The sequence below is a fragment of the Vidua chalybeata genome, chromosome 5 (assembly GCF_026979565.1).
Source record: "Vidua chalybeata isolate OUT-0048 chromosome 5, bVidCha1 merged haplotype, whole genome shotgun sequence".
NCBI classification, from domain to species: Eukaryota; Metazoa; Chordata; class Aves; order Passeriformes; family Viduidae; genus Vidua; species Vidua chalybeata.
The window spans coordinates 25,743,913-25,771,497 of NC_071534.1; the positions used below are offsets into that span (position 1 = coordinate 25,743,913).

A 27,585-nucleotide genomic window follows, 5' to 3' on the forward strand; every position below is an offset into this window, starting at 1 on the left:
CTGGCCAAAGTTTGGCAGCTGCACTGCTAGGCTCTGCTATCTGTGTGCAATAACACAGCCAGGTTTTAATCAGCAAATCATTTCCCTGATGACAATGGGGCTGTCTTGTTCCAAAATAATAAAAGCACTTTATTTATGTTGTGTGCTTTGAAGTTGTACAGCATCTGTGACAAGTGGAGCAGCATCCAAACGGCTACAGAGACCCAACCAAACCACAGAGTAGCCACCAAAACTGCCCCAAGTAATAGGCACATTGTTGTCCAAACCTCCACCTCGTGGATCACAGCTCGTGCTGCCCTCAGATGAGGCTACCCACCTCCCTCATGTCGTTGTCCAGCCCGATGTGCTCCGAGTGCTGCCGCAGGCGGTCCTTCCTCCGCTGCGTGGTGGCGCTGCGGCTGGCCCAGCGGCTGGGAACACAGAGAGGGGACACACGTGTGAGCACAAGAAAAGCACGAGGGAAAGCCTGGGTCAGGAGCTGAAGGACATCCAAGGGGTCTGCAGCAAAAGAAGGGAAATCCCAAGCTCAGACCTTGCAGTAAATGTGGGTGCGAGCTGGTGCCGGGTGTCCCCATGGGAAACCACGCGGGAGATGACAGACCAGCACCCACCCAAGGGACAAAAATACCCATGGAAATGTGCCCAGCTGCCTGCCAGGGTCTCCAGTGAGAGTTCCTGGGACCTGAAATGCAGGTCATGCCACAGCATTGATGCCATCATTAGGTAAGTCACTGTACTTAGTTACCCAACACCACTGCTGCATTTGATGAGGTTTGACAAGAACAGCATCTTGAGCAAAAAAAAAAAGTACAATTATTTATTTTGAGTAGCAATTTGTACAATTTTGCTCTTTTGTGAGAAGTGCTACTTCTCCTTTCTCTACTTTCTGTGGTACTTCCAGGAAGTATTTGAGACAAACTTCCCTTCGCAATTTTAACAACTGTTACTGGGTGCACCTATGTCTAAAGGTTATAAACAATACTGATGTTCCTGGGATTAGTCATGTTGCTATTTTCACCTTATCTTTTTTTTTGCATTTGGTTTCTAAGTACCACAGAAACCCTGGGTTTTTTTTCCACCTGTTCATGTACGCCCAGTTGAATTTTTCCTCTCTCCACACAGGTTGTATTGGTGAGGACAGCAGTCTCCAGATCCCAACCCCACATATTTCTGTGTGCACCCCAAAGAGAAGCATATACAAATAAAATTTGGGATCTAACTGTCTGGGCAAGGAATTTCAGCAGGCGACACAGGCAGATGAATGCCTGGGGAGGAAACTCTTGCACAGAGCTGGACTTGGGTTCTGATATGTTGGGCAAAACACTGGGGATGTGTAGGGAGGGGAATCTGAGCCAAGAGTAGTGCAAGGATGTGGTGCCTGGTGACCAAAAAAAGGCCTCTGTTTCCAGAGGGAATGACTTTGCAAATGTGTACATAACTATCTTCATCAGTTCCTTCAGAGAGTCAACCAAAGACTGAATTTTGGCTCACCACACAGATACAAAGGGAAAAAAAGCCACAGGAGCTGTTGTTTAAAAAGTCAGACTGGAGTCTCATCATACCTCACACACAACATCAAGAAAACAAGTATAAAGGAAGAAATCTGGGTCTGCATGTAATTATGGTTCATCACCTCACTATCCCATACAACAACACATTTATTTTTAAAGCAATTTTTTTTGTGGCCTCAAGTCTCTGCTAACAAAATGGAACAGCCTAATAGGTGTCTGCACAGCAAATGCCGATACTTTCTCAGAGGAACACATCACTGACAAAGGTGTCTTTGCACCTCCACAGAAGTCCTAAAAATGTACAGCTCCTGAGTTTAGCAAGTCACCATTTAAAATTTTTTTTCCAGAAGCAACAGCCAAAGCCTTGTTACATAACTAAGAGTGTGAAAATAAACCCCTACATTTTAGTAACCTCAACAAACAGAAGTGCCACAGAAAAACACTCTGTTGAAAAATCCTCTGAGAGGATAGCAGATATTATTATGACTTTAGCCACGTGGCTCTGGAGACCTTCCATTTATTGCAAGCCAGGACCATGTTTGCTTCACACAACAGAATGCCAATAACACATTGGAAATTTAAGTTATGGATCAAATATTACCCCATATCATAGTTTTTCTGCTCCAATTTATATGGTTATTTTCTGAATTCTAGACAGAGCTTAGATCCATCTCCACCTGCATTTCTGCATTTACTGGAAGATGAAAGAATTGCTTTAAGCGTCCTCTGAGGAAAAGCATTGCACCAAAGGTGAAAGCAGAACGAAAGCCACAGAATAATTACAAAATAATACACCACCATTAAAGTATTTTCAGTTCATTCCAGAGCTGTACTTCATCTGGGAGATGGCACAGACCATTTTCCAGATTATTAACCAGAACTATTTGAACATTTTAATCATACAAACGTGAAGATTGTTGGATGTTAATGAAAAAAAAGACTGCTGCTCATTAGTTGGAGCAATTACACACAGGGAGCTGCATGTTCCCTCTTTTCCAAACTCTAAGTTGAGGAAGAGGAGCTGTTGAGTCACTGGGTGAGGTCTGTGCATTCAGATGCTGCTCTGAATCTCTCTAGGGGGTTTTGTGAAGATCTAACAGCAGATAAACAGGATTAAGCAGCTAAATCTTTTAAAGCCTTTTCTTTACTGGGTCACATAAAATTTTCCCAAAACAATGCTTCAGTATTACAATAACCATTCCCTCTCCTCAGCAGACAGTGCATTTTAAATTGCTCTTCTTCTCCCTGCAACCACTTGAAGTGATTTTAAGGGGAATAAAAGCCCCAGTGGTCACACCACCTCCCGAAGGCCGCTGAAATCCCATGTGGGTACCTCTGCTGGCCCTGTCATCAGCTGCTGCTCTATTCACACCACAGCCCAGGTGCTGCCAAAGCAGCACGGAAAGCTGTTCTCCCTCCAGCAGCATTTTTTTTGTTGTCAGCCCTTAGACTTGGGCTTTTCAGATAACCACTGCTGCCTGTGTCCTTCCTCTCCTTGTCCTGAGAAGATGAAGCCCTCCTGCTGCTCAGCCTGGATGCTGCCCAAGACCCTAAAAATGCCTTCTCCCCTTTAGTTTTTTGCTGGCAGGGCCATGAGCATGGACTACGGCATGTTTCATTTATTCCTCACAGTGGAGGCATTGCTACGTGCAGCAGGTCTCTGGGGATGGAGCAGACACAGCTCAGGTGCCATGCTGCAGGGAGCCCAGGGACAAGCTGCCTCCATGGAGAGGTGAGGAGAGGCTCATTTCAGTGTGTCTGTCTGTATCTAACTCCCATATGAATGCTCTTCACCTCCAGGGACTGTGGAAAAGCAGTGATATTTCAGAGCAGGGACCAGGGAAGACTGTGCTCAGTTCAACATAAGGAAATGAAGTAAGGCACCTCCAACTAAGACCTCTGTAATATAAAAGCAGTCAAGTCAGCATCATTTAGTATCAAATTAGACCCAACAAGCATAGGAATAGGTTTGCAGAGGTTGGAGGGAATGTAATGGTGACATTTGAAGCATCCCATGTTAAGTATCATCTTTTACATTTCTATAATAAAAGAGGTAAGGCAGTCAGGAGCAAAGCTGCACTGTCAGAAGCCATCTAGCAAGACAGCACCTCATGCCAGGGACTGGCCATGCTGTACTGCAATCATGTGTACACATCTCTTTCTTCCCCTACCTTCTCCCTGGCCCCCCCTTTTTAAAGCTCCCTGGAGAAATGAAGAAATTATGTCTTCATAAATCAGACATGGGTGTAGCAGGCAATATTTATACTGCAAAGCATGAACATGCTGCTAGAGAACTTCTTTCTCAGATGGATTTAACCAATATTACCATCCCCATGAAAATCACTACTGTAATTTACAATCCATTTCCAGCGATAACAGAGAGAAGGAAAGAGACAAATGCACTTGTCTATAGGACAGAACCTAAATCTCCTCTGTCCCAGATTGAAAGGCAAGATGTATTCCATTTGCCATCTGTATGGCAGTTGTCTTCTCTTAAGTGGGCAGTTTTCCTTATCTCTTCCACAACCAATCCCCTCAGGGGAGACATCTGCTGATAACAGGCTACTGAATGTCACTGCATGACTGATAAAAGCTATAACATCCCATTGTGAGATGCTCCACCCAGAGGGAGGAGCTAAGCATTTCTACCTGGATATAGTCTTGAGTTTCTGGAACAGCAGCACGGCTTTTCCTGCACTGGATTTCCCAGAGGAACAGCTGCCTCTTCCACTGCAGGAAGACTACACCTTGACTACAGGATCACTGCTCCAACAGAACCACACCTGACACTCCAGGAGGACTGCAGCCACAATTCCCAATTGGACTGCTGCCAGCACCCTGACCAACAGGGTGTCAGGTTGTATTCTGACTGTCAGTGTTGTTTTGGTTCACAGCATTGTTTATTTTATCTTTTTGTTTTCTTCCCTAATAAAGAACTGTTATTCCTGCTCCCATATTTTTGCCTGAGAGCCCCCATTAATTTCAAATTTATAACAATTCCGAGGAAGGGGGTCTACATTTTTTCCATTTCAGGAGAGGCTCCTGCCTTCCTTAGCAGACACCTGTCTTTCCAAACAAAGACATCCTCATATACACCATCTCATGAGGCAGGCTGCTATTTAGGTCTGCAAATCATAACACCAATTCTACCTATACAGGTCCATCAAAGGAGTTATCTGAGTTTCTGCATCCACAAATTAGCACACAGCTGTGCTACAGCCTCCAGCAAACACCCCTAAAGCATGTACACATTAAACACACGCAGCCTGCACATGCAAACTCCTTGAGCTCACATGTAGTTTGTGTGGGACTGTGTACAGAGATTCCAAGTCAGACACAGGCCAGACCAAACAAGAAAAGGAATGTTGAAACTGAGCTCCACCTGATCATGGATGGGCTGGCAGGGGAGGGGATCCACAGTGTGAATCTGCTCCACAAACACTACTCCATGGTAAGGAGAATGAAGGCTTAGCTGGAGACTTAGGCACCTTTTCCATCTCTGCCATAGGCTGGAATGGGAAAGCTCTAAAACTGCTTGATGGACAAAAATTAGTAAAATGCCTTAAAGAGAGTGGCCTTGCACTGACAGGCTCTTTCATCAGTTCATAGGAAAGAAGTGATTTTAAAGGGTGGCACACACAACTGTCATCCTCTGTAAGGAAGAGCTGTAGTGAATTGGCAGCATCACCTCTTAAGCCCTGAGGAACCACTGTCCTATGAGGTATTTAATTTGCAAGTCCCTTGAGACAGGAATGCTATTCAAGGGAGAGCAAATGGAATAGTGGATGCAATGATTTCAATGCCCATTTTTCCCTGTCAGATTTAATTCTGCACAGCTATGTTAAAATGATATATTAACTCAAAGAAGTTAACTGCACTTTTCCTGCCTTGCACCAGTTGAGCAGAGGATCAGTAACTCAGGAGACTCACCCATCAGGTTCCAAGTCACCAGAACACTATTTCCTATCTCAGAAACCATCTTTAAGCACAGATTGTCAGTCACACTTTATTCCTGAAAATGAATCTACTTGACTACAAGTGGTTCATATTTTCATTGCACCAATCAGTGGTTTGCTACATTAGGTTACCTGAAGTATACTAACTGCTTGTTTCAGATTTTCTTATGTAAAAGGTGAGCTTTTACTACTCACAAAATTTAAATAACCTCAGTGCTGTGTGTGGATGGCTCATTGCTGACTCATTTCGTGCTCACCTATATGCACTGCAGAGATGTCACTCTGTATTACTTGCAATTGTTTGGCTTGATTAAAAAGAAGATATCTTCATTTAACACAGCCTTAAAACAGTACCAAACAGACAGGGGGATAGTAAAAGGCCATATAATATGAAGCACTCATTAAAAGAAAAAGACCATTTAGCACACAAAAAATAATTCAGTTGAAACCAGAACCAATTCCATCATCACACAGAGACACATCAACCCCTTTGTTTTATATATATCATATTTCCTTTAAAATCATTACCTGATGTTAAATGCTAGCAACAAGCAAACAAGAGTCCTGTTTAAAAATGAGGAGGACCATAGCCCCAGGCAGATAAACCCTGCAGTTTCCACCTTGAAGGAGGGGCCTGAAGATGAAGGCCACAGGACAGTGCCCACCAAGTCATGTCATAAAACAGAGCACAAAAATGAACCAATTCCACACACTCCTACTGCACGGATTTTGTAAGTAAATACTGACACAGTGGTCAGATCAGCAAAACACAGCTCAGGAACAAATGCCTGCAGAAAGCAAACAAATAACTTCTGAAATCTGCTTCATGGATAAGAGCCACACATCACTCAGCAAAAGCCTGAGGTTAGAGGCCAAGAACAGTGGGATCTGTGCTTGAAGGTTTGCACTGTGACCTCCTTTGGGACTACTGCAGGAAAGGCAGGGCACAGAGGAGCGACCAAAGCACAAGGCTCATGGGAAGCTGGGATGCAAATGAGAGGGCTCAGGTAATAGAAGTGGCCAGGGCAGGAAAGAGGAAACAGGTTGGTCAGGAGAGTAAGCAAGGAGGAAAGCAGGGCTCCAATAAAGAAGTGGGAGGGAAAGCAGGACTAAACAGAGAGGAAGGCAAAAAAAGGGTAATTAAAGCCATTTTGTAAATGTGTGACAAAGCAAACCTTTCATTTGAAAACCAAAAGAAACAAGAAAAGAAATCCCTTCAGTTGTTCTTTGAAAGCATTCAATACAAATTGCCAGAATGCAAATATATTCTCATGCTTGGGAATCACTGTTTTCCTCTGCAATATTTAATCTCATTTATCAAGCTTCTTAGCACAAATTAAGTTACAAGGTAATCAATTAAATTGAAAACACAGCTTGTTTCATTGTTTAAATTTTGCACTGTAAGCATATTCCCCCTAATTTAACAATTAGCTAATCAAAAACCATGAAGTGTTTATGTAGCTTGGCTTTTTGTCATTCAAATTTCACTCCTGCAAATGCATCAGCCAGTGGAGTTCCAGCTACAGTTTTAAAGCCTGGCAGAAAATGCATACAGGGAAGAAGGGAGGAACACAGAGAAACCACAGTATGGTGCTGGGGTTTGAGAAAGGAAATGAGGGCTCTGGAAACCACAGCTCTTTTCCAGAATAACACACAAATAGCCTGAGGGTCTGCAGCCTGTTTGCTCCTGGGATGCTTTCTAGGAGGACTTCTGCAGAAGCCACTGCTTTACATGGTTAGAGCAGCGTGGAGGGGATACTTTTGTACCCAGAGAAAGCTGCAGCTGCTCTCTGTAGATTCAGAAGGTTTTCCCATGATGTGGGGGATGTATCAAAGGCAAGGAGCACCAAGGGAGTCCCTCAAGTGGGACACTGCTGCCTGATGGGAGGAGGACAGAATTGGGGTGCTGTTTTGGTTTGGGTTTAGTTTAAATGACATATAGGATCGATCTAGAACTGAAACTAGAAGTGTTTGTTGTCTGCATTGTATTTGTGTTTTAGATATAATATATTACATGTGTAACAGCCCAGTAACTGACAGAGGTATCTTCAGTGCTCCTTCTGCTTACAGGAAGGGAACAGCTAGATAACATTATGAGCTCTGGTTATATATTTGTTAGTTTATCAGCCCACAGGGGAAGCAATAAATCCCTGACTGCTGGCCACTGAAGACACATTTTCCTTAAAACAGCTTTGAATTGGTTTGTTTGCTACTGTCCAGCAACAATTGACTGCAACATGGGAATTATTCCCCGTTTCCCACAAATACACTTCCATACAAAATTCAGGACAAAATTTGCAATGTAAAACTGAAGCCTGAAAAAATAATTCTCATCTACACATTCATTCTATCCTTTGCATTAATTTTATAATATAAACACACAATAGCTACACCTGAAGACTCTGGAAATGTAGCTGGAACATTCTCTTACTCCATGCCCATAGGCAAAGCTCCAGTCTTGTAAGTAAAACACATCTCCAAGAATCATACACTGGGAAATTCAAATTAATGGAAAGCTATATACTTCAATTGATTTTGTGGTCAGAAGAGTCACGCTGTATTTGCAGAAAGCATGGAAAAGCTGTTCTATACATGGGTGTAAAATCAGCAGAATTACATGTCCTAAATGGGAGAGAAAGAGTCTTCTCAGCTGCTCACATGAAAACCAGGGAGAAGAAAGATATAAACAGATGGTCTTGAGATTTTCCAATTACAAGCCTTTTTGGCAACATACAACTGGAGGAATTCCAAACATTTGTCACTTAGACATTGCTTTGTGGTAAGCAATGGGATTTTGGTACTTACAAATTCTGAAACATACTGTGATCTAAATCAAAATCATCACTCAAGGAGTTAAAGTCATTTTAGAACAGGTACCAATCTAACAGAAGCAAATCTCAAAGAGAATAAGGAAAACTATTTTTAAGTGATGCTTATTCATAGATTCCCTATGATTTTGCAATAGAGACAAAAGATTTAAGCAACTTTAAGCAGGCTGGGCACGCTCACACTGTTGCTGACACTGTGAAACTGAAACCCACCCATAAGGATAAGAGGCAGACTGCTAAATACAGCATCTCACAAGATGAAGAAATCCTCCATTCCTCAAAGGACCATTACCCATACAATTCTGTCTCCATTTGCAGGAAGCCTGAAAGCAAAGGAACTTTGAAATATGCGTTCCTCCTTTTTGGTTGGTTCTGGGTTTTTTTAAATTTCTTTTAAAGAACTCCATTTCTTTAAACATTCAGTGCTTAAGGATATCTTATCATTTGCAACTCTTATTCCTAGCAGGTTATTAAAAAGGGCTCAGCTAGCATTAGTATGCTCAAAAGGTGTTTAAATAGAACTGAGTGGGCACCTCATGCAGAAGCTCAGAGCAGCATGTATGCATGCACATGTCTAAAACAAGAGGTAGCTTTAACATTTGGACAATTGTAACCTTTGAAGCTCTTGGATTTACCTGTGCTCTCACGTCTTGACTACCAGAAACTGAAACTAAGGGCTTCAGCTGATAATTTAATGAGTTTGTAATCAATGATGCACAAATATTTCATTTTTGAATAGGGAGAAACACCTCATTCATAGTTTTTGCAGTAAGACAGATTAAAAATAAAGGAACTCAGAGCACTTACTTTGTATTATAACTCTACAGATGTAAAGTGTATTAGTGCTCCAGGTTCCTATTTTACATTAGCTAAATGAACCATGTAACAGCATGCTCAATTCTACAGCTATAGGTACTACTACCCTCTTATCAAAGTGCACCACAGAACCTTATCAGACTCAAAAAAGAAATCCAGGTACAGACCCATACTTTCCACCCTCACCAAGTTATTCTTCCAGGGTATTCCAATGTGGCAACTGAAAGAGAGCTATAAAAATCTCTGGGTTGTGTAATAACAGCTAAAGAAAAGAAAGGAACTAATTTCATTCCACACAGATCGTGTGAAGGTTTCAACACCAAAATTTCCTTCAGAATCTGAATTTTGGCTTGAGTTACCAAATTACTGTATTTGTAGTGCAAAACAGCCAAACAATTCATTTGAAACTCATAAGACCAATTACAAAACAAAAACTATGTATGAGAAAACAGAGTAGTTACCACTCAACAGAAAACAGCGATGAGGAATCTTCCCCAAAAGAGAGCTAACGCTTCCTGACATAACCCAAACTATGGTTATGTTTTCAAAAGTTGCAGCCCACACAAACCTGAAATAGAAACAGCTGTTGGGTTTCCATTCATTAGACTGGCTATATGCCACCCAAAATTAGGACTTCTGTCCAATGATGTGAAGTATTTGTATGAGAAACCTGTTTTTAAATCCAGAAAATAAAACCTGCGCTTACTTGTTATTGGTGGGTCCCGTTGCCAAGACATCAGATTGCAGCTTTGGGAAAAACCCTTGTTCATACTTCCCTTGGCCAATCTTCATGTCGAGCAGGTGAGGGTGGATGGCTGTGTGGTCAATCTTCACCAGCCGCTGCTCGATGGACTGGGCTGCAGGTGACAGTCACAGGTGAACAACCACGTCATGACCAACCTGAGGACACGTGCTGTGGCAACAGCAGTGGTCATGCTCAGACCCCTGAAAACCCACTACAGAGTTAAACAGTGACCTTAGACACAGAAATCTGCCACTCACAGAGGTGAGGAGACACTTGTGCTGTAAGTTTTTAAATTTTGCTTTTAGTTTCTTTACCCAACATAACGAGCACTGGTGCAAGCAGGTTAGCTGTTAAGCAAGCAGGTATTTACAGGAGCCTATGAGATGCATTAGGAACTAGCAAGAGCAATGCAATCTTTCCCAGAAATTCCTTGCTTGATTTTAAGGCTTCTTTAGCAGAACAGACACCTCCAAGGCCAGCTGCAACCCCTGTGGGACCAGGCACTTTGCTTAGCCCCAGACACGTTCCCTGGGCAGATGCTTGCAGGGGGACACCTGAGTTTTGCAAACATCTGGGACTATAAATATCCTCCTCCTGAATTTAGATATACCTTTACTGGATGACAGGCCTATGCTTTTTGCATAGCTAACTGTATTAAGACCGGAGCAGCATCAGGAGGACGAGCAGATTCTTGGAAACAGGGAATGCTATGGTAAGATGGGAGAGGGCTCCCCAGGAATCTCAGCTCCACTGGAACTAAAGCGGTTCAATCCTTTGCTTCAAGGACTTGAGGATTTCAATCTCAAACCTTGAGCAGGATGAAAATAAAACCTGTCACCCTCTTAACTTGTGAAGAACTTGGGAAAGGAGGTGTATGGGCAAATTCAGCATTTAATTAGCAGCTTAAATATTCAGTTCTTTCTAGCCCATCTATTAACAGGCAGGCCTGTTCTTTCGGTGTATCACAGCTAGTGAATACATATGCAAAATGTGGACGCTAAATCTGTTTTCCATTTGTTAATAACAACATAGAACTTATTTCCTATTTTATAAAGCTGTGATGGGAAAGAAGCTGTCACAAGATTTACATACATTATCATTAGAAATTCAGCAAGTATTTTTTCCCCTCCAAAAAAAAAAAAAAAATCACTTTGTATGGTACTGTTTTGGAGTAAAGGAGGGGGTAGTGTGGGGTCAGAGGATTTGAAGGGTTCTGAAAATAGTTAAATAAACAGGTGCTGGATCAGTGCTGGGGTCACATATACTGTGAATGGTAAATATGAAGGAAAATTGGTATTACTATCAGTTTGCTGCTTTTCACAAGACAGAAAATGAGGTTCTGGTGCCACAATATCTGCCAAAACTAGACGCTGAATAGACAGCTGACCTGCAAATTAGAATTTGGTTTAGACAGAAAAATTTAAACAGACACAGATTTCTATTTCTGAAATGTTTATAGCAAGTAAAACACTGAAGGAGTTAAACCAAAAGAAAACCCCATGGGAAATGTGTTTGCCCTATCTTACTAATACGTGTCCCAACAAATTTAGGAGTATAAGTTCCCTGTATTACTTCAAAATTAAATAAATACTTGCAAAAACATTAAGTAAGAAATTAAAATGTAATTTGAAAAGGCATTCTGTGACAGTAATGGAAAAAAATCCAAGCTTTCAGTACAGTGTATTGTTCATTAACACTGAACATCTATTGCTGGAGGTACTAAATATGCCACACAGGATTACATCCCTGCCCAGCATCCCCTGCTGCTCTAACCAAATGGTGTAAGGCAAAACAACATCTTTTTATGGGAAGGGGGAGACAAGGCCAGTGGAGCAGACATTGGGGCTTGACTCCTCAGTGTGGCTGGCACTGGTCCCACCACCAGGGTGAAGGAAAGCTCTCCTGGCAAAGGAAGAGGAGCTGCCTGAAATGAGAAACGGTGAGCCAGTTCCATTTGGGTTTGGCTTGATTTTATTAAAGGCACCAGCACAGGAGAGCTCAAAGGGAAGGTAAAGGCTCCTGTTGTGTCTGGTGTTTAACAGCATGCTAAAGTTTCTGCTGAGATGAGATAAGTACACTGCTGAGTCCTCAGGTAGCTCTAGGACTGCCTACACTCAGATGACCAAGGATCTATATTTCTTGGTGGTTGACATTGTACTTTTGAATATTTTACCAGCCCATCTGAACATACCTGCTTCTTTCAAAGTGCTGCATTTCTGGTAGTTGGATGTCCGCAGTGCAGGGGCCCTGACATTATATAGCCTTATTTTCTCAATTCGGGAGTCAAAAACTCGTAGGAAAGGGTCCTTCTCTTCCCACTGGGACATTATCTTATTGTCTATGAAGGTTGCAAACATCTGTGTTTCAATGAAGTGTGAAAGGAATGGGAGGTAAGGCTCAGGTTGGTCCGAAAGGAAGGAAGCCTGAAATACAAAACAGCTCATTAGTGCCATGTTCCCACCCATCAGTGATGTGCCCAGCCATCCTTTGGCAGAGAACTGATCCAGCAACCAGCAGGAAGGCTTGGACAAGGGGTCCCCCACCACAGAAACACCTCTCAGAGAGCTGTGAACCCATCTACCAAGGGGTTTGGTTCACAACTGTAAGAAATAAGCAGTCAGGGAGGCTTTGTGACAGCTAGAACAAAGGGATATCAAGTTACTAAAGTAGTCCTCATGCTGCCTGCTTTTTCAAAGCAACCTAGCAGCTCTCACCCCCAGGAATAAACCTGTGAAATGCATGGCAGACCATCACATGTGCCCCCTGGGGGGGACCTCTGGTCTGGGCATCGTTGCCTGGGACCATATCACTTATTAAGGTGTCACACATATCAAGGGGTGCACAGTGCTCCTCTGCGATGTTACACAGGGCAATTAATCATGAATTTCCAATTAGAATTGACTGTGTGTCTAAGTCTCTAACTGAGCTTTAAAAACCCTAAACTTAACAGCCCATTTTATTGCAGAAGCACTAGCAGTGATTGCCTAAACCATCCCATCTTTTTGAACGTTGCACTGTTTAATGCCCCAAAACAAACAAACCAATAAAAGGCACGGCAGCAATTTTTTTTAATCAAAAACTGACTCAGATCAGTATTTAGTCTGTTCCTCACTGTTCATCCTCTTAACCTTTTCCTTAGAGAAGGACTTGTACCTAAAAAAGACGATGGCTAAGAACACTATCTGCTTTGTAGGATCACTCAGCAGCTGTGCAAGCTTCCCAACATTTCCCATTCCTTCTGCTATCCTCCCATCTCTTTATATCCCCATTTCTAATCTCAAGGGATTCCTTTTCCCTCTTGTGCATACACTAAAAGAGTGTTGTTATGACTCCATTGAAGTGATAACCTTCTTCAGAACAACATTACCCATCACCAAAAACACTACCATGAGGTTAGGAAAAATGAAAGACTAGATTTGTTTTTTTGTCTCAAGTGTGCACCTCTCCTCACAACAATCAAAAAAAGGAAAGAAAGACAGAAAAAGAAGTCACTTTGCATTGCTACACTTCCACCAAACCCACAGGAGCAGCCCCTTGAGCTGGGCAGAAGCCTGCCAGCTTGGTTTGTACAAGCCAGGATGGCTCTGAACAGCTCAGTGGATGTGCTCCGATTTACGCTGGCAGGAGATCTGGCCCTGTGTAATGGAAATGGACAAATCTTGCAGTGAGGCAGATGAGGAATGGCAGATTAAAGGGTACTTTAGGCTATATATACACAAATACAGCTATCCTCCCTCCCCCTTTTAGATGGAGACAGGAATACATGGCTATCTTTACTTTGTCAAAGTTTTGCATTTGCTCCCTGTTTGTCAGCCACGACTCCATGTCGGGGGCAGCCTGGATGACGAACGCCTCGTAGTCTGCGAACATCTGCGTGAAGCGGTTGGCGAAAACCTCGCGGAGCTGCACGTTCAGCTTGTAGTCCCTCAGCTCCAGCTCCTCACATGACAACTTCCCATCCTTCTCCTCTGTGAGGGGGTTGGTGATGGTCATCTTCTCCATGGTCACGCCCGTTCTCTTGGCCAGGGCTTGCAGGCGGGCGATCGTCTCGTTGCCTTTCAGCAGCTCGTACATGTTGAGGGCATTGCTGGGGATGTTCCCGTTCTTCTTGTCGTTCACCAGGTCACTAAGAACCAAGTTCTTGAGTTTGGTGGCGCTGTCGCTGCAGTGCAGGTTGCCTTCTGGAGGGATCCCAAACTGCAGGAGAACCTCAGAGATCTCCTGGATAAACTCCAGCTTGTTGGGGAACTGTGGGAATTCCTCCGGCAGTTCAATGAAATGGTTATCGATGTCTACAAAGCACAAGTTTGCCTGAAATACAAAAAAAAGTTTCAAAATGGACACTCAGCACTGAACTGGTTCCCCTGCCACGTAGCCCTTTCTCCCAGGGTGCTTCCAGACAGAAGGGTAAGTGCACACATCAGCAGGACACTTTAGCGGTGTTGTCTAGCCTGTGACATTTCAGACTTCAGTAAAGCTGAGGGTCAACTGGATGACAAATAAAGGCTCCTGCATTCTCCTCCCTTCCTAGGACATGTAGACCCCAAACTTTCCACTACAAAGATTTCATATGCCCTCCCAGAGCAGCCAAGGACACATCACCAAGCAGGAAGTGCAGCACCACTTCTCAGCCCATGCAAATACCCTTCGTGTGAATTACTGCATCTCACAGGCACATTTATTTTATCAGGATCCAACTGCAAGAAGCCTCTGCAGCTGTGCTACCAAGAAATGAGATGTTCAGTGAGAAAGATGATGCTGCTTCAAGCAAAACTACAAAAGAAGGTCCCACAGAAATCCTCTGGGATTATGTCTGAGTACAGCTTGTCTACAAGTGGCCAAATCTTATCTCTCCACTCCCTTGACCCCCTGTTTCCATGGAGGCTTTTAATAGTGGCAATTCCTCTGCCCGAGATATAAAGAGAGTGCTTTTAGCTTTGCTATGAATGGAGATGGATCTCAGCCTGTAAGATTAAAGTTAAGTGAAGACATTAATCTAGTAGAGTAGATACTTTTACTAGGTAAGTGTCGATGGAGGGATAGAAGAACCTCACATAAAAATTAATTACATTGCAAATGCACCCTCAGGAGTAACAGCAGAATGAAAAACAGTAATTGATCTTCTGAACAGCGGCTTACATCTGAAATTCGCTGAGTGCACTGGGATGAGTAAAATCTTAAACCAGGTCAGATTCCCAAGATGCTGAGCTCTGTTGTGTTTTATCCTGGCATAAAACTGCAGAACAGGAGAGGCAGAAAACCCATAGGGCAGCAGCAGGTCTTTGTTAACCTGATTTGGCAATTAGCACAGCTCCTCTGCCTTCTCCCAGGCACTTCTAGTGTTCTCTGCTTCTTACCAAACACTCTAGATTAATCTTCAGGTTATGTGAAGACAAATAACTTATTTTCCTTCATTTTTGAGAGGTTTATTTTCAGCAGGACAATACATTTCACAGCAAATATGTTTATAATATATTGGATATTTCAGGGACATGTTTATTAACATTAATCGCCTTTCACATAGATACTTTAAAGCATATTAGGATTCACCTGGTAAAGAAGGAGTGTCCTTTCAGCTTTTTCGTATTAAATTCAGTCTGTACAAAGAAATACATTTCTTCATACAAAACAATTTGCTTTATTTAACTATGTAGCTATTACACAGTTGTGGTATGAATCAGTAGAGTTCTTTAGCTCAGGGACTGCCTTCTTATCTATCAATATTTCATTTCAAAGGCGTTTTAATTTCAGCTTTGCATATCATTTACAAAATTTGAAAAATGAGATTTAGATTCAGAAAACCCTTGGGGAATTGGTCTCACTCCCCTCTTCAAAAACATCTGATGATTAAAGTTAATGCAGGGAGATTAGTAACCTTAAGACAGCATGATGGCCAGTTGTTAGAATTTTTATCTCTAACAAACAAATGGTTTATATTTAGAGCAAGAGCTTGAAAAGCTAGCCCCTGGCCCGAACAATAATGGAATGCTGATGTGAACAGTTCATCATTGCTCTCATGCTGAGGGATTTTTTATTTTTTATTGTCTAGAGAAATTTGAGATTCAAGATCTTCCCTGTTCAATGTGTCTTCTTTCTTTCCCTCTCACACAGTCACTGGACCTGTGGTATTCATAAATGCTGGTATTTTTCACTCATTTGTTAAACATCACAGAGGGGGCAGATTCCACCCCACTCTTACTCTTCTCTCCCTGGTGATATTTGCTATTCCAGCGATACTGGAATACTAAATACTGTTACATTAAAATTTTAATTGAAGGAAAATGACAGCTTAATCTGCTAAGCAGATGCACGTGACTAATAATTTTAAAAATTGCAGTAATTATGTAATATTAGCATGGTTTTACTGAGAAGCATAGCTAGATAGCAGCTTTGCTTCCACACCAGTGCAGATTTCATGTGCTTCAGTCACTGTATTCATGAGGTAAAACTTGATTTGCAGTTCCATGCCACCGAGGCTGACTCAATCACCTTCATGCAATATGTAAAATAGACTTTTATTAAAAATTTTATTACCCCTGCCCTGTGTTTATCTCTCCACTTGCACACAAAAACTCCCACTTCTGCATATTCTCCTCTGCTGCTGCTCCTGTCTGTCTTCTCAATCAGAGCAGGTATTTGGAAGCCTTAAGGACTCTGCCTCCAGCAAAGTCCCCTTAGCACAGCCAATGGCAGGAGATGTTGCTGCTGTATGAACAGATACTCTTGGGGTTCCCACTGATTTTAAAAAGAAACCTCAGTTTAAAAGCACATGGCATGCTCTGGGGTTCCAGTCACCCTCTGGAATGCAGACACAGGTGAGCCATATCCCAAAGACTTTGCTATATGGCCAGGTTAAAATGTGAAGCAGTTTTAATCACCTTCATCAAATTTTGATGAGAAAAATCTCCATTTCACTTTCCACTACGAAGGATTTAACCCTGAGATTAAGAAGATGTCCTCTCCTTTTTTTTCCTCTCTAAGTGGTTCACAGGCACAGTATTAATGCAAGCCTGGCTTGTTTGAGGCCAGGACGGTGGTCTAGCAATAGCCCAGGAACACATGGGCTCAGCCACGGAAGGGATGGGGCTGGCAGGACACAGCACACTCCTCAGCAGCAGGGGGACAAGGACAGGTTCACACCATCTAGCAACTGCACCTGAGACCCAGACCCACCAAGAGCCTCCCCGAATGAAATGCTCTTTAGCCCTCTGTCAGAAGGACTGTGACACTGATGGAGTAACAAAACCTGGTGGAGTGTGTAATGTAGGGAAAGCCAGCAAAATTTCAGCTTTGTCACAACAAACATAAGGAGATGCATTTGGAAATCAAAACAGTAAGTGGTACTCACTAAATTCAGATATGGACCAAGAAGGGCAGTGGAAGCTTCCCTACTATCACACTCCTGCTGGCTCCACAGTGCCAAAGAAGCCTACTAACACCAGGCATCCTTTCCCAGCAGTAATTCACACAAGTATTAATAAGACATTTCAGGATAGCAACCCCAAAGGCAGACACTGACCTCCTGAGGCAGCTCCAGCTTGGAGCGGTCAGTTCCCTCCTTAGACTGCAGCCCCATCAGGTAGGGAACAGGAGCATCCAGAAAATGCAGGAGAGAGGCAGGAAGGATGGGGACATACACATGCTGCCACTGAAACGGGAACAGCAGCGTTGTGATTCCCTCTGCCACCGTCATCAGCCGCTGATAATCTGGATATGGGTGAAAGATATTGAATTATCTCCCTGTGTTCTGCTCTTGAGATCTGTTTGGCAAGGACATCCATGATAAAACAAGACAGAAACCATGTTTACATGATAAGATGTTGTTTGGAAAATAAAACAGTACTTAAAAACCTTAAACATTAATTAATCTGTTAAAACTCATTCCTCCCATAAAGAAACAGCTGAGCATAGATATTCATACCTTATCTAGATCTATTCTGTCAATAAATTAATTTATTAAAAACATACCAAAACTTCTGTCTCTAGTACAGGATAATAATACTCTGATTCCATAATAAGCATGTATTTTTACATGGGAAGAAGAGGAGAAAGAAATGAATTTCAAGGAAACATTGTGGTTTCTTGCTTGCTCCTGCCTGCCTGCTTCTGGCTTCACTTGCTACTATTTCCGAAGTTGAGTGTACTTTCCAGAAGACTTGTCTTGGCCATATACCAGCATTAGTTTACAGTCCCTAAGTATATAAAAGCAGTGCTTTTAAGTTAAATCCAAACAGAAGCCTAATATAAATTTAGTTCTCAAATATATTCTGTGCAGTTAGTGTATTTATATTACGTTACTTTCCCAAATTTGTATTTAACCCACTAGTTAATTTCTTTGAAATATCTTGATTTTAGTAAGCACATTGTGCATTATTTTTTAAAGTAAAATTTCTTTTGGTCCAGTTGATCTGGATGTTTCAGAATTTGGGTAACAGCAAATTATTTATCAAATATCTGGCTGGCATGATGCAATACCACAAGATATTTATTAATATAAATAAAGGGATAAATTGAGCACAAATTTTTGATATAAATAAATCAATCACATACTGGTCTTAAAGAGATGGTCATCCTTACCGCAAATCTCAAAACTGCAGACCATCCATCTGGAAACAGGGGAAGACCCCTGGGTTTGTAAGCTCCATGGCAGTGCCCAAACCCAAGCGAGTCTCACAAGCTCTGGCTTGAACAACAAAAAGATTTTCCCTCTCATGGAGGCCAGACCCAGATCCTGGGCAACACTTAAGTTGTTGCCCATCTCTCCTAATCGTCTCTGCCCCACTCCAGGAGATGAAAGATACATGCATGAACACCCTGGTTCTGAGTCAGGTGAGAAGGCTTTTTCCTACAGCCCCATTGACTGCTTTTGTCTGGAGAGGAGCCCAGCTTGACCCTTTCCCATTTCCTGAACATCGCAGCCCGAGGCCTTGGCAGACACCAACAACAGCAAAAGCGCTGTCATCTGACACTGCTCAGCTATTAGGAGGTCACTGTGAAGATGTTCTTGAATAAATATGCAAATTACAACAACAAATTGCATCACCCATTCTCCTTGCTAGCACCTCTCTATGGAAAACCAGCCACAATTTGCAGAAGGTCAGTTAGCAGGGCAAAAACATTTTTCATCTTGTCTTACTAATAGCTATTCAGTCAGTCTGCAAAATTATTGTCATGCATGCAAGTCAGTCTCAAGGTTACACCTCCAAAACACTCCCAGCTACAGAGCAGTTGCTTTGGAATCCCTGCCCATGCAGTGGTCTACAACTATACATGTGCAATCCCTGTCTTGCTGAAGAACACTTACACATACTCAAGTTCTAATACCTACTTGGAGAAAGTTAGGAGTCTTATAACGTTCCATAACTCGGAAATCTTTAAAGATCAAAAAAACCAAATAGAAAAAGCAGCACATCCTAGTATGTGAAACACCTTCTGTCCTGATCTACACAGCCACATGAAGAAACAGCTCTTGGCAGAAAAATCACAAGGATCTTTTTGGATAAGGGCATTCAGCTCTGGAAATGCATGATGACATTTCTGTGGTACTACTGATAATTAACATGGTCACTAGCCCAAATTTTGTAGCCAATTTACTATGAGAAAAGCTGATTTAAGAAAAAAAAAACAAACTAGTGATGACTAAATGATGAGGCTGTTATCATCTAGCAATCCTTGTCAGTGATTACCATATAAAAATGTTTATGTACTCAACAGTATTGACTGAAGAGAGGGAAGTTCCAGTTTCATCCAGAAAAATATACAAAAATCTGTAAATATTTTTTTTGTTATCTGTTTAAAGAAGACAGAAACTCTAATTACTTTTTATATACTTTCAAGCCTGTACAAGGTTAGACACCTATCACATAAAGCCTGAAATAATTTTTGATGGAGAGATTCTTGTACCTATCATCATTTGCGGGAAGCTTACATGGTTACTGAGGAAAACCTGGAAACAGTGGATTGAGGAAATGGCCTCAAGTTGTGCCTGGGGAGGTTTAGATTGGATATTAGGAAAAAATTTATTTACTGAAAAGGTTGGTGAGTATTGCAACAGGCTGTCCAGGGAAGGGGTTGAGTCACCATCCCTGGAGGCATCTAAAAGACATGTAAATATGGCAATTAGAGACATGATTGAGAGGTGGGCTTGGCAGTGTTAGGCTTACAGCTGGAGTTGATCTTCCAGGTCTTTTCCAACCAAAATTATACTAAGACTCTTGTGTTCAAAACTCCATCTCTAATTTGTTCACAGAACATTTTCCAAGAGAGACTGCTCAAGGAGGATAACCCCAGGGCAAAGTGGTCCCTGGGGCTTCTACTGCAACCACTGCTTCCTAATAGCTTAGCTGGATTTGGTGCAGTGCTGTCCCTCACACAACCTTTTCACTAAGAGGAGAGTGCAGCAGAGTCAAGCTCAAAGCCTCTGGATCCACCTCCCTTTTCCAGCACCATCTGCCAGGGAACCCCTCGCCAAGCACCTCAATTCCCTGTGCAGGACATGCAATGGCTGCAGGGACCTGCTCCACTGCAGGCTGGCAGTTCTGTTGCTCGAGCACCATCTTCAGCCAGCTTTACCCAGCTCCGGTAACATTCACATGGCTCACAAGATACAGGGTGTTAAAATGCACACCCTGAGATATTCCTGTAGAATTACTAATCACTGTTTTCTGCTGGAGATGGAAATGGTTTCAGCACGTGAACATCAATTCCCTACAAATATTTTTCTGAGAGAGGACAAAACTGGACAATTTGACAAAATTTGACAATTTTTTCCTCTTGATGTTGATTCTCCATACCACAATAACAGGACAATAATCAATAAGAAATATCTATTCCAAAGACCTTAAAGTTCAAACATGGGCAGTGACTGAAAAAAACAAAACAAAATATTCTTCTTTTCATTATACATACTGGGGAAAGAAGCTCTGAGATGTTAAGCAATTCAAAGAGCTCAACATAAAAATTCTTTTTCCTGCCACAAAAGAGTCTGATATCTCAAAATCCTTCTTATGCTGCATCAAAGCAAAACCAAGATCCTTTGAGGAGGCAAAAAGACATCGGTGTTATCCCTGCTCCAGAGAGCTAAGACTGCATTCAGGTTCTACCCCCAAAACAGATTCAAATCTTTGGTCATAAACAGAAAAGAGTTTCACCTGGGACCTTCTCAGCAAATTCCCAGTCACAGGAACTTTGTGTATATAGCATGTGTAAGAGCACACATGCTCATTCACCCCAGAAAAGGCGTTCCTGCTGGGAATAGTGCAATGTTACTCCAGTTTCAACACCTCCAGCCTTCCCAATGAAAACACAACTTGGCCAATTTCCAACTCTCTGTTCCAGTAACCTACCAAAGGTAGGGCAGGAAGCTTACCACAGAGCTGGAGTCACAGCCTGGATCCTCTAAATCCAGTACAAGGCTTTAAAAATAGACTGCTTCTTTATTTTCCTTTTGAAGTCTCACTTTACATACAATTTGAAAGCACCTGGAAGCATTTGAAGAGATGAGTTATCTGGACACCACTTCCTTTGCTCTACTGCTTTCAGGACACACATAAAGGAAAACTGCAGCTTTGCAAAGCCACATATTTAAAAATGTATCCTGGAAGATGGTAATCAGATGGTATTCTCAAAGAGTACTTTATCAATATGCACAAAACAAGTGTCTTTAAACAAAACAAACCAAACCAACAAAAGAGGAAAAAAAAACCAAAACATCAATGAACCCGAATGAATAAAAGCTAATTCTTCAGAGGAAAAGACCTGAACAGGCTTTAAAACATTCTTGTGACCAATAGTTTTTTCACGTGCTACCACTTCAGTCCAAGTATTATAAGCAATTATTATTCAGCTGCCTTTTTTTTTCTTTTTTTTTTTTTTTAACAAGATATGAATTAGATGAGCCAGATATATTGGAAAAAAATGGAAAATTAAATTGCTTTGAGCTCTGAGTATGAGTCAAGAACATTTCCTAACCAGACCTGTCTTGGGTCTGGGTACTTTCAGATCTGTAATGTTTATATATAGCATACTGCAGATGAAAAAAAAAAATCTGAAATTCACATTGGAGACCGAAATTGTTTATGAAAGCAAAGGTTTTCAAATCACATCTCAACAGCTCTACAGAAGCACCACACACAAGTGCTGCAGACATCAAAGTGCCCTGGAAGCTTCCACCTTTCATCTGGTTTGCATGCTGACAGCTGTGACAACTGACAAGCCAGTCCTGGTGACTTTCAAGAGCTGTTCAGATAAAACACACAAAAATGGTGCAGAAAATATTTATTCACTAGAGAAATCACCTTGCAGCAGAGCTGCATTCAGGGAACCTGGACAGGTGCCATGACATGGGGCTGTAACCAGCAGCCTGTCCCAAGGAAATGACCGCTGGCATCTCAATGCCCTTCCATTCCCAAAGGAAAGGTGCATTTACCAGGGAGTGATGTAGCACATCAATTATATGATAAAAGCAGTGGGACAATTTATGCAAATATGAAAATACATATTTTCTTAAATAGAAGGGTCAAGACAAGCCTGCATCTAACTGCCTGAAGATTTAGCCTCTCAAACTGGGGGTCAACTCTGCCCCAAGGGAAACATCCCATAGCAAATATTCACTGAGGCCAGCTCTTACCCTTTTTCCATGTTGGCCAACACTTCATTTAAAAAGCTTCTGCTTCAATACATTTTCATTTATATAATTTAACTATGTCCCAGCCTGCCATCAGTGGTAAATTCAGCATGAATTAATTTATGATTAAGAGCCACCTCAAGAATTAGCTCTCATTACCAGCATCGTTAAGTCTCTGAGAAGAGGGCAGAAGTCTGTGACAAGACTGACAAGGTGGCAGCAGGATTCATGAAAGTGCTCCTGAACACACAGGGAGCCCCTTGCTCTCTTCCATGGCTGCTGAGGCAGAACAGGCTCCCCAGCCAGCAGCACGATGATGGGGAGGACACAAGAGTCCAACAGGGAACAACTTTGGTCATGATCACTTTAGACTGCCATGTTATTTATCTCGGCATTTGCCATAACTGCAATGTAAAGGCCTAATTTAGCTTTCTTCCCCTCATTCTGAAAAAGTAAAGATGCTTCACCATGAAAAAAAAAAACAATCAAGTAAGAAAAAATGAAGAGGTTGTGGTGTGTGTGAGCAGAGTGTTAAAAGCAGTGGCTCTATCTCCCTTTACAGCTCACTGTGAACACCAACAGGAGTGGGGTTGTGGCACAGACCTGAGCCAGCTCCTTCTTTTTTTCCAGATGCTTTAAAAGCTTCACTTTTCAGGTTATACTGACAGCTAACAAAACTGAGCAACTTCTAATTAAAAACCAATTTTGTCATTTCACCTAACTTTAAAAGGAAGGCTATATGTCATTCTCTGATTTTTCTACCTAATAACTTGCCTTTTTTTCCAGGGAAACATGCACTGCAGCCTCTGAGTGGAGTTCTACTGAGGCCATAAACCCAGGTCTCTTCCACAGCACAGAGATTTTTGTCCCCATACAATTTGTTCTCTGCAATAACTTCCCACTGATTTGGATGAATATTAGTGTGGAGGGTAACTATTTAAATAATGAGTAGAAGAGCAAAGGTTTTCTATGTAGCTATTGATGTAAAAATGCTTTAAAAGGCAAACACATTATGCATGCATTATTTTTTAAAAATCTACCCCAAAACAGACCTCATAAAGATCTTTCAGACACAACACTTTCTAGGCAATGACTTTATACATGTGTAGTAATTTGTATTACAATTTATAAGATCAAAAAAAAAATAATGCAAAGAATATTTCAATCTTGGAGAACCAATTACTCAAGCCCTTGGAAAAACAACTTGGAAAACACTCAAAATTATAATGAGCAGAAACAGCCTAAGCTCTAAGAAGTTTATCTCTGTCTCATCCACACGTTCCCTCTCATGCTTAAATCCCTTGAAAGGCAGACATACAAAATGGATTGCTGAGGTTTCCACAGAACTCACAGTTTAATTCATCCCTCTCCAGCAGGAATCTCACACCAGTGATGTTTTGTTGCTTATCCTTTGGATATTGTGGTAGCTATTGAAGAGTGGACATAGACAAGACCTTACATCTGCACAGCTGCATGAGAGAGCTGTGCTCTAAATAAAGGGCACTTACAAGACCACTGCAAAGATTGCACCCTAAAGAATTGTAGTGAAAGCATATCTAATCCCTCCCCTTGGTTTTCAAAGCCCAAATGTTGAAAACTTGCCCTATTTAATCTTAAAAATATTCTCTATATGCAGAAGGATGGAACCTGAAGCTGCAGGAATTAATGTAGAGTGAAGGTGATTTCAGGTACAGATTTCCTTTTTTTATATATATATATATATTTTATATATATATACACTTTTGCAGACCAGAGTTGGCACTTTTCACCAGCAGTGGTTGTGATTAACTCCCTGGAAGTCCACAGAGTCTCCAGGAACAGCAAGGGCTGATCTTTTCATCTTGCCACTGAGGTGCAAGCACAGGTCTCTGCCAGTCACCCAGCTGTGCAGTCCAACATGCATTGGAACAAAGCAGCTTAAAAAATGAGCTCATCATTCTTGGCTGCCAGTCTCTGCTTACCACAGCTGTAAAGTGAAGATACAACCCACAACAATCCCTGCATTTTCCCAGGTGATGAGGTACCAGTCACCCCTAAGACACCATCAGCAGTGCAACTGGATACCCAAAGATGACTGTAGCAGCCATGGTACAAACAGCCACTCATTGCTTCTGTCCCCAAGGCAGAGCTGTGCCAGACACTCTCCTATCACACTGGGAACACATCCAGGGCAAGCTGGATAAAGTCACCCAACACCCTCACCTCTTCATTGATTTAGATGCCTTTGTTCAGGCTGCTGGAAACATTATGCCCCAGCTACAGGGTTAAAAATAAACTTTTTCATCCTCAACTCCTAGCTCCCTTGAGAAAAACCACTTCAGAAAAGCCAGTACAGTCTCTGTGCAACCTTTGTGCCAGTCTTTCACTGCTGTTATTACCAGCTAGGCTTCTTTGTACGGTTGGGGTTGTGCAACAATTTATATTTTCATTGCACTTTCCAAAAGAAGCCTTTATTGTATAGAAGAAGAACTAAATTTTTGACAAGCTTAAATGAAAAGCTTCCTTCCAACAGGTTTACAAGAACCACAAAAAAGTCACCTTACATTTCCCATACATGTTAACAGCAGCTCTCACTGAAATAGTTTAGTGAACTGAAGTAGGTGTTGCTCCTGCTCTGATTTCTTGAGTAGTACAGGATTATGTCAGTGAATTGTGATTTTGTGTAAATAATGCTGTCTTGCTTGAAATTGCAACCAGAGGATCTTCTACTCATCTCTTGTTGAGTTTGGGAAGGTTGCAGCAAGGCCAGGCCTCTGGAAACACAGTCCAACGAGTCCACCCTCTTTAAAGCAGGAAGGCAAAGAAGGGTGAACTTGCAAAATCCCTCTCTCATTTGTTATTTTGGAACAAGAGATGTCAGCCAAAGCCTTTTCATCCTTTGCCTTGAAAGAAATTGAGAGTTAAAAAAGTGCTTCTCCCTGATGGATCTCAAAGCTGAAGAGAGCAGATCTTGGTACCTTCCAGGTTGGTTATATCTCAAATGTGAAAATAGCTGCGGTTTTCTTTTTCAGGAATTGAAAGACTGACATTTAAAAGAAGCCTCAGGCACAATTAGCCAAGCACTCAGCTATCAGGGTATGCCAAAACTGAGGCTTTGCACTTGCCCTCCACTCCACATTCCTCACCTCTGGGAACCAGCATTACACTGCTATTTTCCCTAAGACAGCTATATACTTTCCCCCATGCACCACCAAATTGTGTCTACATTAGATAGGCAAGTAAAAGTCATGTCAAGGACATCCCTAGATTCACAAATTGAAGAGAAGAGAGGGGGAAGAAAAAAATCTGAAATTTGAATGGTGGAAAGGATTACTTCTCACTATCTCACTTTTCTTTAAAAAAAACCCACCCAATGAAACCAAACAAGCCAAGTAAACTGTAAGTTATAACCAGTAATTGGAAGAACAACATTTATCTAACTTCTGGTGGATATGAAGGCTGAGTCAAAATTATTTAGTAGATATTTTGTATCTGTCTCAATGACTATTGCAAAACTAATGCACATACAGGTTGCTCTCTACATGCACAAAATATTACAAAAATCTAACCTGACAAGCACATTTTTCCTAATGCTACTATCTTTCAGTGAGAAAGAAAAAAGAAAAAAAAACACTTCTCAGTGAGTCCATAAGCAGGGACCAGGGTGGGACTGATGAGCAGGGATGGGTGAGAGGCATTTCAGTGGTGCTGCTGTTTAATATCAAACCCCAGTGCAAAGTGGCAAAGGCAGCATGATTCAAACCAAAGAAGAAAGGGGATAACTGCACACACACAGAAGCAGGAGGGAGGGGAAAAGCAGCCTAATCAAAACTAACAGCAGGATTTCTGCTCACACTTCAAATGAGAGAAGATAAAACCTTTCATTTTCAGTTCTTGAAAGCAAACCCCTGGAGTCCATGTGGAGCAGAGCTCTGCAAAGAACTATCAATCCTTTGAATTCCGTCATTTGCAGAAGAACTACTCTTTTTCCACCTCCCTGAACATTCTTCCCCATTCTCAGTCATTTAGTTATTAGCATTACCATTACACACTTCCTGACCTCTTCTTTTATATGGCAAACACAAGCGATCCCTTTTGGAGCCTGAAGGTTCATTATCCATACTCATTTTCGACCATTTCCCATCCTCTCTCCCCACTCCATTTCAAGCTGTCTGCTGCTCGAACCACTTCTCTTGACAAGCATAGGTAGTCAGCATCTTTTCCTCTTTTCACTAAAAGGCATGTGTACCTCCTGGATTCAGGTGATTTATTCTCCTCTGATGAAACCACTCCCCTCACCCCAAAAATTTTTCCCTGATGCACATCTTCCTAATTTAGGGTCAGAATCACAGATGCCATTTGGGAAGCCAAATTACACGGACAGACTTCCAGTGAAACTTAGAGGAACACCAAAAAAGTCTGAACATCCCCTTGAAAGTCAGCAGGAAAACTTGACCTTGACATGTACATCTGAATACTACCAGGGCCAGACTCACAGGAACCAACATCCTAGAGGAAACAGTAATAGGGGTGTAAAATCCCAAAGCATGCCCAGTAGTAAGTCAGGATTCCCCAAACTTGCAGTAGAGTGTTGCACTATTACAGAAAGACACAACCATAAGAGATTTTCCAAAATCAACCAAAACCAGATCTTCCAAAGCTTGATGGATGGCACACTTCAATATGGAACATGGACAGGCTCTGTGCAAGCAACTTCTGCCAATGTTTGGCCAACTGCAATCTTAGTGTCTCAAAAAGAAGTACCAGAATCCTTGTCATGAACATTCCCAAATACCTCAAGCAGGACTAAAAAGGAATGACCAGTAGCTCCACTCAGTTTCAAAACCCACCATTAAATCTTTAGCCTCCAAGTGCTAAAACACTCTCAGTGTTTTTTAACAAGAACATATCCATCATATAGGAGGCAGGAATCGATATGCTGCTGGAATTTGAAAAACAAAGTAGCAGCAAGAGCGTCTTCTGCAAGATGTATTACTTGCTGCTGGTATTTTTGAAAAAGATAGGATTAATTTCATGCTGTCTTGCATGATCAAGGGCAGTGTGAGGATAATAATCAAATGTATTCTATTGCTAGCTGCCACAAATGATAAATACAATGCATAAT

At 41.8% G+C, this 27,585-nt stretch overlaps 1 protein-coding gene across 1 annotated transcript in view; it reads right to left on the minus strand.

Annotated features, from left to right (window-relative positions):
- Positions 1-27,585, minus strand: part of DENND5B (DENN domain containing 5B) — a 105,415-nt gene that overhangs the window by 23,003 nt on the left and 54,827 nt on the right. The window contains exons 4-8 of the mRNA XM_053943765.1: positions 17,376-17,563; positions 13,634-14,167; positions 12,048-12,279; positions 9,818-9,968; positions 317-410 (exon numbers count right to left, since the gene is read on the minus strand). Of these exons, the coding sequence (XP_053799740.1) occupies positions 317-410; positions 9,818-9,968; positions 12,048-12,279; positions 13,634-14,167; positions 17,376-17,563 (1,199 nt within the window). The remainder of the gene's footprint in view (positions 1-316; positions 411-9,817; positions 9,969-12,047; positions 12,280-13,633; positions 14,168-17,375; positions 17,564-27,585) is intronic.